The 13,839-nt window shown below is 34.2% G+C and overlaps 1 protein-coding gene across 1 annotated transcript; it reads left to right on the forward strand.

Moving 5' to 3' along the window:
• The first annotated feature begins 1,333 nt into the window (after positions 1–1,333).
• On the forward strand, positions 1,334–6,350 carry LOC119191845 (nucleosome-remodeling factor subunit NURF301-like). The gene is made up of 5 exons (XM_037445712.1): positions 1,334–1,504; positions 1,582–1,760; positions 2,446–2,613; positions 4,886–5,166; positions 6,024–6,350. Exons 1-5 carry the CDS (start codon positions 1,415–1,417, stop codon positions 6,188–6,190), a joined length of 885 nt encoding a protein of 294 aa, XP_037301609.1. The 5' UTR covers positions 1,334–1,414; the 3' UTR covers positions 6,191–6,350.
• The last annotated feature ends 7,489 nt before the right edge of the window (positions 6,351–13,839 follow it).

The following is a 13,839-nucleotide window of genomic DNA, read 5'->3' on the forward strand; positions in this document are numbered from 1 at the left end:
CGAGAATTGCTCATACACCACCCTGTTATTATGTATACTTCTAAGGTAAAATTAATTATAATGATATAACTATAGGAATGATTTAAATAAAAATATTAATAAAAGATCGACTTTTATTTCAGTCCCATTTGGTTGTATACTTTTATGTTATAATTTACTTGCAAACGTTTTGTGGGGGTGTATGGGCAATTTACTTAAATCTTCAGTCACTATTTCAAACCTTGTATGAAGTATAAGATATTATATAAACAACGATGTAAAGTTCTTAATATATAAAAATGCGCTAATTTTGCTAAAATTTTATATATATTCCCACAAACGTATGTCATGTTGATACTTAATTGTTTATGTTACACACCCTTTTTTATTTTTTTATGACATACCTTCAGTTTCAGTTATAATATTAAAAATAACACTGAAATATGAATCGAAAGAGAATGATTTATTTCTAATACAGCTCAGCTGGTTACAGCTCTATTTTATCCAAGTTTCAAACTTCTACTTATAGGATGCTAAAGATGAAGACGAAATTAAGCGTCAACCCCGCTTAACGGCGAAGATAAAGTTGCCGAGGCAGGGAGTCAAAAGGAAGCAACGCCTTCTAAGCAAGAAGAAATAAAGGGAAACAACACAAAGACAGATATAATCAACTCTGCCCAGGATGCCCTTCAGAGTAATAAATTTGTATTAACCCCGACTATATACAACAAAGTAAGTATTACAACCTATCTACAAGTTGCTATTGGTCTTCTTCCACAGAATAAATATTGTATTGTTTCAGGAGTATAATTTTTTATTTACCTTTAAATATAATAAAAACAGGTTATAATGAGCCCAACCTTTGATTACAATCACATAATCACTATTTATTTTTTATAATGTGAAAGATGAAATTTTAAGTGCTAGTCAAAAACTGTGCAGTATAATCATGAATAATATAATCATCAATGTACCATTAAAAAATATAGGCCAAGGTGTCAATTTTCAAATTCCAGCTATCAAAAGCGCACTGAAACAGGAAAACCTAAACCCAGAAATAGAAGAAAAGCTTCTTCAACTGCAGCGATATCAAGAAAAACGAATGAAGCCTGAGGTACAAGTAGAAAGAGAGGTTCGTCCCGCAAGTACGATGTCTCCATCGCCCCCGTTGCGTCGCCGGGCCGTATCTTCCCGCCATGACGACGACGACGAGTGGATCGACAGCAGCCCGCGCAAGCGCGCTCGCGCTGCTCGGCCGCCGTCCCCGCCGCCGGCGCCGCCGCCACGCGCGCCGCCCCGCGCCCCCGCCGCGCCGCACGCGCCGCCCGCGCCGCACGCCCTCGCGCCTGCGCCGGCACTGCACCCGCCGCCCGCGACGCCCTCCACACTACTGGAGGAGCGTCGTCGTGCCGCCTCTAATCATTCACGTTTGCAAATGCTACTCTTCAAGCACAAGGAAATGCTTAAAAAAGACATCATTAAGAAAAGGGGACTCCTCGAAAAAGAACTTGGTGTCGATATACAGGTGATGTTACACTATTGTTGTTATACAAATTTAGTCAAACATGTTATCCTGATAACTAAAATAAAACAATATTACAGAAAGAACTTTCGTCAGAAATAGCTTTACGAACTCGCGCCGAGCGCAGCAAACAAGAAGAGGTTCGATGTGGAAAACGGCGTAGTGGTGGGAACGTGGCGTCTACTCCCAAACCTAACAAAAGAACAGGCAAAAAAGAGAAACTTCTTTGCATTTGCCGTACTCCTTATGACAATACTAAGTGAGTTGCCATACAATACTTACATATAAATATTAAAAGTGGTTCCTACTTAGGGCTCTGGTGCGAGCAAGTTTCTTTTCCGACATAAAATGGCCATCTAAACACTAGATGCCAGGTTTGTTATAAAAAATCTGTAATGATGCAGGAGCATATGTTGAGCGTCATAAAATGAGCATAAATAAAACATATGCGCTGCTGATATGAATCTGGTAGAGCAGTAGCGCTCATTTTACATACGTAGCGTTAGCCGTCGCATTGGTTTATGGGTTCCTTAGGCTAATACGGGTCGTGCCTGGCGTGTGGAGAGCCGCACCGACGAATTATTAATTGTTCTGACACAGCAGCTAGTGCGTTAATTCAATCTCGTGCCGTAATATAAAACAATACGACTACAACAGATATCCAACAAATAATATTAATTTTGAAATTGAATATAAAACAGTATATAAATGATACTTATAGCCTGTTTATTATTATAAATACAATGTTTATAACAATAGTTTTGAAAGAAATCATGTTATTTTGACATTTCAAACTGAAAATTTCGTTTTATTGAAAATATTTTTTACGACCAATAACATGAACTTTTGAAATTGTCAAGTTGGGTCTACGTTATATATTTGTACATGCTTTAAAGCTACAATAAAAAAGGGTATGTATTCTTTTACCATATTATTTATTCCAGATTTTATGTTGGTTGCGAACATTGTAGCAATTGGTTCCACGGCGATTGTGTTGGGGTGACCGAAGAAATGAGTAAAACAATGGAAGAGTATGTGTGTCCTGATTGTCGACGCGCAGAGGAAACACAAGAACTTTACTGCTTATGTCGACAGCCCTATGACAATTCGCAGTAAGTATTTTAACTTAGCGAGAATACGAATTCGGATGACATTAAAAGTTTTAATGAGGTAGTTACGTCAATGTTGGCAATAATGGGATGACCGTGTTTCACTGTTTCGTCAAAATTATTTGATGACGTAATTACAGGTTTAGTGTTTCAATTTTTTTATTTTTTTTTTAATCGACCGACAGGTCGACTACTGTCGTATTAAATCATATAATATAAAATGTTTAGGTTAAATAACAAATGTTATAAATAGTCCCTAGTAAGAAGAGGAAATTTCCACCATGGTTTACGTATCCATTGAAAAAAACAAATACCGGTTAAGATATCGGAACTATGAGAACCTTCGTGATAAAATTAAATATAAACTGCCTCGAATTTGAGATCATACATTGCTGAATCAGTGGTGCACTGACTATAATAAGTTTCTTATTAAATTAGTTATTACTAAAGACCATAAATTAATTTTGCCAATTTGTAATTATAAGTGCGGCAGCAATACTTCCTAGCCATTCATGTGTGCACCGAAACGATATCAAAGTTGAAAATGTATGTGATATTGCCAATTTGTTCGCATCAAATTTCTTTTCTATATATTCCCATAACGGTAATTCTGATTCTATCTTGCGCAAACTGCTCTAGTCGCAGCTTATTATCTGCACTGTCTGTCTCGTCACTTTAAAAAATACCTAACACCTAATCTAAATGGCTTTAAACAAGGTCGATCAATACAAACGAATTTAACTTGCTTTATTTCTGACTTGGCCCCAGAAATAGACAAGGGTTTGAGTTGATACTATATGCACAAATTTCAGCAGGACTTATGACAAAATGAATCATTCACGTTTGGTTAAATAACTCTTATCTGTATATGCATACAATCATGATTAATGTTCGATTACACGTCGCATGAGTATAGCGCTGTATCTGGAGTGCCTCAGGGTTCCTATTTGGGCCCCCTTCCATTCATAGCTTATGTCAATAACAATTTTACATTCATCATAAATACACAGTTTTTGCTGACGTCTGACGTCTTAAAATTTATTAAATTATTACAATATATTGTCACTAATCCAGTCAAACTTAGATATCGATTCATGGTGTAACGCTAATCTTATGATGTTGAATTCGGGAAAATGTTCCTATATTCACTAAACCAGGAGACATCATCGGGTATTTTCATAAAATTTAAACCGTCTTCAAAAACAGTTAAAACCAAAAATAATTGAATATAGGCTGCGGACCACGACTTAGACACTCCCGTCACAGGAAGAGGGCCATCGCGGAGCTGTAGTTGGTATGCCGTTCGTTGTATATACGTTAGAGACGGCCCGGCGGTCGCCCGAAGATCTATTAAGAAATCAAATCAAATCCAGGCGGTTCAACGCCGGGTCGTAAGGCACGGTGAACTTACCATAACAGTCCAGTCGCCCCCCATGAAGGCGTGCGGTAGTCGTAACGCACTTTCTCCGCGAAACTAAAAAAAAGTATCGCAAGAATCCCGGTTTATTCAGTTCATACTCAGCCTGTAGAATCGGTACAACGTGTAACCATGAGGTACTTGACGTTCACCACATACAGGTCCTTATAAAAATCGTCTTGCTTTCTTTATTTTGATTTCTTTACGCAATCGGCGAAAATAGCACACCCTTTTATTTTGATACAGATGTGGATTAACACACAATTCACACCGAGATTTTGCTGGAGCACTTTGGGTTATCGATACCCTACCGGCTTTCCAGACAGCCGCGTACCCAAATCTTCAATGTACTATAAAACCGAATTAATGTTGGATATCATTTGTACATACGTAGGATTTTCACTATCTACAATAAAATTTTTGACTTCGGCATATTTTTTGATTACCTCAATAATTTCAGTTACAAATGTGGAAGTTGCTTTAAACCGCAATTTATTATGTTTAAACTTGTGGTGAAGCTTACTAATCCATAATTTTTCTTTGGTAATTTTTTGTACATTTTATTACTTTTATTAGTTAATTAAGCCTAATTAAAATATATAAGACTAGTGAAGAAATATATTATGTACTGCTGATTACCTATTTCAATAAGTATACACCACGCCGAGAGCCCTCGCACCGCGTCGCGTCGTGACAATGCTGTCGTTTTAGTACAGGCTGCAATAGATCTACTCGTACGTTCACATGAATGATTTTCGGGCGCAGCTAATACGTTCCAAAGCTTTGACATGTGAATGTGTTATGTGACTAGGCTTGTTAATATTGTAATGTGAATATAATTATAATTATTCATTGCAGGTTTTACATTTGCTGTGACCGGTGTCAGGATTGGTTTCATGGGCGATGTGTTGGAATTCTACAATCTGAAGCTGATAACATTGATGAGTATATATGTCCAAACTGTCAAAAAAATAATTCTGTGAATTTTGCAAACATGAAAGAATTAACACCCAAAGACTTTGAAAATTTAAAGAGGCTTGTAAAACAAATACAATTACACAAAAATGCTTGGCCTTTTATGGAACCTGTAGATCCAAGAGAGGCACCTACTTATTACAAAGTTATAAAGGAACCAATGGGTATGTATGTCTTGTAATGTTATTAAGAGCACATATTGTTGTGTTACTAGTGTTGCTACTACAGCAATGTGATAAAACACATACGCCTTGGGTATACTAAGCTACTGCGAATATACCCGTTTCGTTATCCGCATGCTTGAAGTACTCATTTTCACATGCTAATCGAGCCGAGGCCGCTGGACTGGCATGTTTGAATTCATTACGCCAGTGCAGAACAATACGTCTGCCGTATATTGAATTATTCTTACTTCAGTAATCACTTTAAAGTTTTTTTTAGTGTATGCAGCATGTATAAAGTTAACATTACATTCAATAGGTAATTTTATGAATATCAGTATTACTAAATTACCCCCGCCGCGCCCGTCTGTTTGAAAGAGATAAACTCAAAAATACCAAACGGGTTTCCATACGGCTTTCATCAATGGACGAAGACTGATTAAACACAAATGTTTATGAGTACAATTCATAAATGTTTTGTATAAACTGGTTAAAATATGACGATGTTTGTAGAAGATATCGGAAAAACAAATCCTCTAGGAGCTTGCATTGAAAACACTGCATAATCTTACGGGTTGTCGCAAAATTAAAACTATAACGTAACAAAATAAATTCAAACGGTCTCACACCGACACAACACGCGTGATAAAACTGCCCTCAGCAGCATCGTCCGCGATCTTCAACTATTGTTGCTATAAGCCGAGCCATGAAGCGCGCTGAGAGAGACAATACGACAAAATAAAAAATGTAGGCATATATGTTTTGCTACCGCGGTAAAGCCGGGGCGGGACGCTAGTGTATCATAATATAAATTATAGTAATAATTTCAAAACTCAAATATAATTTTGTATTTTTTACAGATCTGCAGACTGTGGAACGAAAAGTGAACGAACAAATATACAGTACGTTAAGTGAGTTTATTGGTGATATGACTAAAATATTCGATAATTGTCGGTACTTTAATCCAAAAGACTCGGAGTTTTATAGATGTGCGGATGGTTTAGAAGCATTTTTGCACAAAAATTAAATATTTTCGTGAAAAGTTATTTGAAAGTACGCAATGATGACAGTGCCAGTGGGAAAGTGTTGTAACATTGAACATTCACGCGGTTTGGTGCAGACTATACCACTCTAAAAATATATTTCATTTGCTAATTTTTCCCTACGATCTGTCTGTAAATTGTAAAGAATGTGATTAAATTTACAAATAAATTATAAATTATACATAATTTGTTGAAAATATCTTTGGAGTATGTCAGTTTCAATATCAGGTATTTATTGTATTTATTAAATGCTTCATTTTACTTTCTTAAGGCTGACACTCTTTTAGATATTATGACAGTGATTGTCTGTTTACGTATACAGTTGTGAGATATTATGTTAGCTAATGTAATTTAGCGACTTTATTTAGTAAGTAGAGTAAGGGAAGTATATTGTATGTAAGTAATAAATTTTTAATATACAAATGAATTATTATTTTGTACCCTACAAATATTAAATTTGGACCAGTGAGAATAAAAATTGTTTGACACGCTTAATATTATAAAAGTCGACAAAGATTTTGATGACATGATCAAAATCAGACCTTGTGTCATGTCACAACTGACATAACAAATTGTTTCCTACGACAGTACATAGTCATACCCCTATTCTCGTGTGTTTTATTAAATATTCTAATACTCATTTTATGTTTTACAGACTACTCTATGCTCCCAAATAAATAGTGACAAAATGAATATTATCTACATTACACGTATAATACAATAGCTGGCAAATAAAATTAAGTGAAAACTTGTGAAGCAAGCATTACTTGGGCAATTCTCTGGAACTACAAAAAAAAACAGGTTTTTCGTCAGATAATGTATGTTTTTCGGTCATTTTTAATTATATCTATATTTTATACTGTACTTAAACTAGTTTTCTACCAAGGCCTATTCATATTTTTTGTATAATATTATAATAATCCAGTAAAAAAATTAAACATGCAAAATCTCATTCATATGGCGCGTCCGCACGTCCAACTTACGATTTTAATCTTTTATAAAAATATGCAATCTTTTAATTAATTCAAAGTAGCTGAATCGATACTTAAACTATACGCCCGTGATTTACCATTTATAGTGTATTAATCGGTAAAACCAATCGTATTTACAGAAGTTTTAAAAATGTCCAGACGTATATGCATAATTTCTATGGCTCATGCTTTCGCCAAGTACCTGCAATAACTGTGACGACATATCGGCCGAAATGTTTCGGCATATCTTTAGTGATAGACGCCCCCGTGCTAGCGTGAAGTAAGAACGTTCCTATGTAGCGTAAATAGAGAATTAAACACGATAATATCATCGATTCTGGCTTTTGTAAGGCAAGTTGTCTAATTTTATATGATCGTATTTTATTTAATTTATATTAACACAATATTTTTATAACATACCACCGAAAATCGAAACAGTTTTAAAATTCTTGATGTATTTGTTACTTGTGAATTCTGATAAAATTAGAAGGAAATGAATTTTAGTGTTTAAATCACATTTAGCTGGGTCTAATTATTCTGGATTTCGCTGGCGATTTTACGTCAGATTAATTAGACATGGGCCAGGTAAATTAGAATTTTAAACAGGATTAGGTTTTTCACTTTATAAAAAATTTAATATTATCATTTCATGTAACAAGAAACGGTTAGCAGAAAAAGAAAATATAATTGAATAAAGACTGAGGAAATTTTATGGAAAGAAAAGCAAGAAAAGAGCGACTTAGATATCTTAGGCAGAAGGCAAATAAAAAGCCACTCAGTATTTTAAAAATGTCATCAAGAGAATAGAGAATTTAAAGAATAAGATAGAGACACAATTCCAAGGCTTATTATTTAAGGAAAAGGGAACAGAAGAAAACGGCTCAATTGCTAGCTAGTAATACTACTCTTGAAAGCACATGTGGATCTGATGTTGAACGCTTCCAAGAAAATAAGGATGATGTTTTCTTGCCATCACCTTTAATTATATCTGACAAGACATATATTCCCAAACTTTGGTCACTCGTTAATCAAAATAGACAATATTAAATTTGATTCATCTTGTTCAAATTTAGCGCAGCGTCTATTTACTGTTCGCAAGTAGAGCTGTTGCGAGAATTCCTGTATAGACGAAGCTATTTAATGTCCTCATGATAATCATCTAGGTTTTTATATACTGCCCCTCATAATATTAGCGTGTATGTGGTACCATTAGCTGAATCTACCACACTAACTGAACTAAGCTTATTAGATCAGTCGAACTTAGATTGGTCGAATATTCTTAAAGAAAACGGTGATGATGAATCCTTACCATAAGAATCAAATTAAAACTGTGTTACAATATTAACTGATATTGTAGTTAAGCCTGCTTATACATATAATACATTAAAAAATTGAAAATTAGGAAAAGAGGCCATGCAAAAAAATGGAGAAGAGAATGCTACGACAGAGGACTTGGATTTGCCAAAATATAATAATGAAACATTTGAAATTTTTGCGAATATTGGCTAATGGGGAGACGTCCTTGATAATCATGCTTTGAACATTTTTAATTGGTTGAGTATTACATATATTTAAATTTCAAATAGAGTTGCTAACTGATTAATGATCATTTCAATATATTTTTATATTTCTACCAAAAAGTTACCTAATAAACCCAAAGTGAAATCGATCTTATTTAATAATTGTGATGATAACATTTGAGAGAACCTAATTTTCTTAAACATTAATTAAGAAATTAGCGTGAGTCAGTCTCAGAAATATAATATAGTAGATCTATAATATAATGCTCAAAAGAATGTCATTATTTTTTATAAAAATTAAAGTTCAATTGATTATGTTTATGATAAATTTATGATTATTATTAATTTATTGATTTATTTAGTTATTTTATGGAACAGAGAGAAAATGTATGTTAAAGATACTGATACAATTGCAGATTTTCATTTCATGTTAATTTTAAAGTTTAACCAAGTTATTAATAACTAAAATATTTATAGTTATTTATGACTTATTGTGATTTATTGAAGGTGACAAAAATATGACATTATAGTTTTTTTCATGGTTTTACAAATGTATATATGCTACCATTCTCATTCACATGTCTTGATCTCATTTATCTGATTATTTAAATTTTCAATGAGCTATATGTCTTCGTCTAATGGATCAATTTAAGTGCCTTTACCCTTATTATATTTCTTTAAGTTATGTTTTTGATATAAACGAAGCAAATCATTCAAATATTGAAACATAAATTGAGCCAGGTTAATTATGCCAAAACCTTCTTTTTCGGAGAATTGCCCACTTAATGTTTGTTTAACCTCAGAACTCATCTTCGAAGCAATTTGGATTTATTTTTGTATAAAATAACCTCCTACAACTATCGATTTAGGCGGAGAACGGGGCTTCAGAAAAACAGTTTTTTTTATAAGAGTTACTGTGCAATGGTTGAGTGGCTGGAGTTTTGACATCTTGGCTGTTGGCTACAAAAGAAGATGGGGTGTAAACTTTAATGTGTCAGCATATGATTTTGTCACCGGGGATGTATCTTTGATGCTTCTGAGTATGAAACGCAATTTTGGGCCATATACTTTTTATATTTGTCTGCCTACTGGCTTCTGAACAAACCTTGCTAATTGCAATATGGGGCCGCCACAAAGACAACAATAACTATTATCTTGGTCGCAATCACAAGATGTACCAGTATGCCCTTGTCCACATTTATAGCACCTTGGTTTAGATCTGCATGTATCTTTAGTATGTCCATACCGGCAACAATTGTAGCATTGAATTGAAGGATAAATGTATAGTTCTACTTTGAGGGAATTGAAACACATAAATACTCTTGTGGGAAGGACCTGACCATCAGAAGTAAGCACTATAGTCTGGGATGGTTTCCAAGTAGCAGAGCCATCCACTATTGTTTTAAAATTTAAGCGTCTTACTTTTATTATGTCGCCACAACCTAAAGGAACCCTAATATTTTCTTTTATTTCCTCTACAGATATGTCCACCGGTACACCACTTACGAGCCCCATCCTGATAATGTTAAAAGATGGAATAAAAGCTTCATAGCCTTTTTCCAATAAGGCATGATGTTTTAAGAAAGAATTTGCAGCTGAGTGACTTGTGAATGCCATTGAAATTTTGTTGCGACCAATACGCTTCAAACTGCCTTGTACTATGTTTGGCACCTGGTTTTATGCAAAAATCTGCCAAAGCATATTGGATGCAAATTAAGATCCTGTGTTACCTCTCCTGTACTAGACCTAGCAACATGAATAATAAATGGTGAAGCATCCAATGCAGTATATTCTTTTCTAATACTATCAGAAATATTGGGAGGTAACTGGGAGGCCTGAGATGGAAGAGCTTGTGCATGCGGTGCTATAAGAGGTGATGGATTTTCAGTGATTTTTTCGTCACTGTCTTCACAACGACATCCACTTCTACCTGAATCTACAGCCATTGCATTTTTGCGTTTTTTTTTATTACATGTTTTGCACACCTTATTTAATCGTATGCGCTTTCTTTTATTTGTATTGGAAATCGAACAATCGGTGTCTATGCTTGAAGCAGTTTCTATAGTTACAAAATGTGATGGTTGGGGAACATCACCCCCAGGATCTGGGGGCTCGTCCATCCCAACCCCCAACTAAATATTAATAAAATAAACACTTACCAATAGTTGTTTTCTATATACACTACACTAAAATGAAATAAATAATGAAAAAATATATACAATTTACAACTTATCTGACTAAATTTATGAACAAAATAATTATTTTCAATTGAAAGTAAAAAAGACACCCGCCAAATTCAAAGGTTTCCCGCGCTTTTCGAGAACATAGTTTAAACCCTAAGATGTTTTATTACGTAGATATGTTGTTCGAGCTCAATACTGGCAAGACGAAAGCAAGGTAATTGCCCGACATTCACTTAGACAACCTCCAACCACTGTCGCGGCTAGTCGGCTTACTAACTTATTGTATTTTTATAAATAAAATGACTTCCTGTGTTTTAGACGATGTACAAATTACATTCCAACTGTGAATGAAAAACGTTTCATTTCATACGTTAGTAAGTATACACTACTGAACTTTTTTTAACTAATAAATGCATTTTATGCGACTGTCATGGCGACAGGGCGGTCTACACTCGGGCCCATTCGGGCACACTCGGGTCCACTCGGGCCGTATCAATGCGTGCCGCTAGGGCTATGACTATAGTAAATACTGCGCTGTTTTTATGTTCAATTTTGTTAGTATATGACGCGTCTATTTGTAAAACGTCTTTGGTTTAAACCAGTGATTCCCAAAGTGGTCTATATCGACCCCTAGGGGTCTATGATAACCTGCAAGGTCAGCGAAAAAAAAATGGGGTCCATGAAATGAAAATGGAGGTCCACGATAGTGGATCTCAACACCTACACTGATAGTACCTATTTACTTACATAATACTATCTTATAATATCAAAACATATACTTATATTATTAATAAAAGTACCTATGAAGTAAAAAAATTATTATACTTATATGTTTATAAAATTAATTTAAATTCAATTAATAAATGTATAAATTAACATGTGTTTTTACTTTAAGTTTTGAACTCTTAACTTCACTACAGTTAGAAATTTACAGGAAATCAATATCAGGTAAGTAGGGGGTCTACCCAACACGGAAAATCATGGCAAGGGGTCTACGACACAAAAAAGTTTGGGGAACTCTGGTTTAAACGTATTATTTTAACCTTTTGCCTGAATTTTAGTTCAGGGCCCTTATTCTGTACGATAGTGTAAACCCGTAACGCGGCCGTGTCATGTTATCTTCAAGAAATGTGCGTGGAATGGTATTCTGTAAGTCAAATTTCTATAGTCCTAAACATGATGCGTTGTGTTACGTGCTTGTTACACGCTGTTTAAATAACGTGCGGGATAGAAAATAAGGCCCCAGGCACGAAGTTAAAATAAACAACAGTCTTAATAGTCCTTTAATATTCTGTGAGAAAAAATATTTTTTTTTACAGTAATTTTTTCCCCTGACTATTTGTCTTCGGTACTTTCATAATTTTTTGTTACTTACCTGTCCATTCTATGCTTCTATGAAAACCTATCTGGGAATATCAGGCAACATATTACATTATAGTTAAATTAATATGTACTGAGACCCTCGTGCATTCATTTGCTTCAGTTGGACTATTGATCATGTTACATCCCTTCGATTTAGGTACCTAAATGCTTACACAAAAAATGTCTAGACGGAATAGCACGCTTCAGTGACGCTAAAACTAGTAGTAGGATAAGTATTATAAGCTAGTGTGTGGGACAGCTGCGTTATATGCTTTTTCTTTTAAGGCAATAGTATATTTTGTCAATTTCAATTAAATTAATAAATAAGTAAATAATATATGCAGATTTCCGTCAATAGTCATGTTATTCATACGTTTTTTTATTACATACTCTATATTTTTTAAACTTTTCGTGGCTGCGTTTCCTGGAAATGATGTTACTAGTGGAACAATCTGATTGCTTCCCGGTAACGTATGCAGCAACTTGAGGGGAAGAACGGCCCCGGGTTACGGAGGATCATTCATCTTCTTAAAGTAGAAATGCTTATATTACATATACATAAATAAACTTACCTAACTACGAAGAAAATATTTACAAACTACTCTATTTAACTAAATATAAGTTATATATACAAATTCTATCAAAACTGATCACTTTTATTAAAATAATTATTTAAAATATTTTCAAAAAGAAAAACTACTCCTGCCACAACCAAGTCAGCAAGGTGGTAGCTCAAGGTCCATTTCATACATTTTGTTTCGGCTTTAATCTGGTTACTAAACGTATTGGTAGTAAGAATTTAAATTCACGTCTAGTTAGTGATTCTCGCAGTTGAAGAAAATGTAAAATAATTAATAATCATGGATATTTCTGCCTTTAAAATTTCGTCATATTAAATTTTAAAGGCCGAAATATCCATGATTATTAATTATTTTACGTTTTTCTTCAACTGCGAGAACTAATCACTAACTAGACGTGAATTTAAATTCTTTACTTGCCAATACTTGTTTAGTTACCCAGATTAAAGCCGAAACAAAATGTATGAAAATGGACCTTGAGCTACCACCTTAACAATCTTTAATTCAATAATCGCATCATATGCTGTCCCTACTTATTATTCTGCTTATTACAGTCTGGCCAACGAATCCTGGCATAGAAAGTATGGCGGCAAATTCAAAAAAATATACCTTATAACCGCGGGTAAACATCATGACTTTTTCATACATTTTGGCTTTAATCTGGGTAACTAAACAAGTATTGGCAGTAAAATTTAATTCACGTCTAGTTAGCGCAGTTGAAAAAATGTAAAAATAATTAATAATCATGGATATTTCTGCCTTTAAAATTTCGTCATATTAAATTTTAAAGGCCGAAATATCCATGATTATTAATTATTTTTACGTTTTCTTCAACTGCGAGAACTAATCACTAACTAGACGTGAATTTAAATTTTTACTTGCCAATACTTGTTTAGTTACCCAGATTAAAGCCGAAACAAAATGTATGAAAATGGACCTTGAGCTACCACCTTAAGATCGTAAAAACAAGAACTATTTTTTAAAATAAAAATAAACTAAGATAAACTTGTCTTTTTAAT

The sequence above is a fragment of the Manduca sexta genome, unplaced genomic scaffold, assembly GCF_014839805.1.
Source record: "Manduca sexta isolate Smith_Timp_Sample1 unplaced genomic scaffold, JHU_Msex_v1.0 HiC_scaffold_1992, whole genome shotgun sequence".
Taxonomy (NCBI): Eukaryota; Metazoa; Arthropoda; class Insecta; order Lepidoptera; family Sphingidae; genus Manduca; species Manduca sexta.

Bases quoted from the DNA above. Each gene is read 5' to 3' on its own strand.
- LOC119191845 (XM_037445712.1), top strand. From the start codon at position 1,415: ATGCTACTCTTCAAGCACAAGGAAATGCTTAAAAAAGACATCATTAAG. The intron at 2,614-4,885 runs GTAAGTATTTTA...TATTCATTGCAG, and splicing joins CAGCCCTATGACAATTCGCA to GTTTTACATTTGCTGTGACC. The intron at 5,167-6,023 runs GTATGTATGTCT...TATTTTTTACAG, and splicing joins AGTTATAAAGGAACCAATGG to ATCTGCAGACTGTGGAACGA.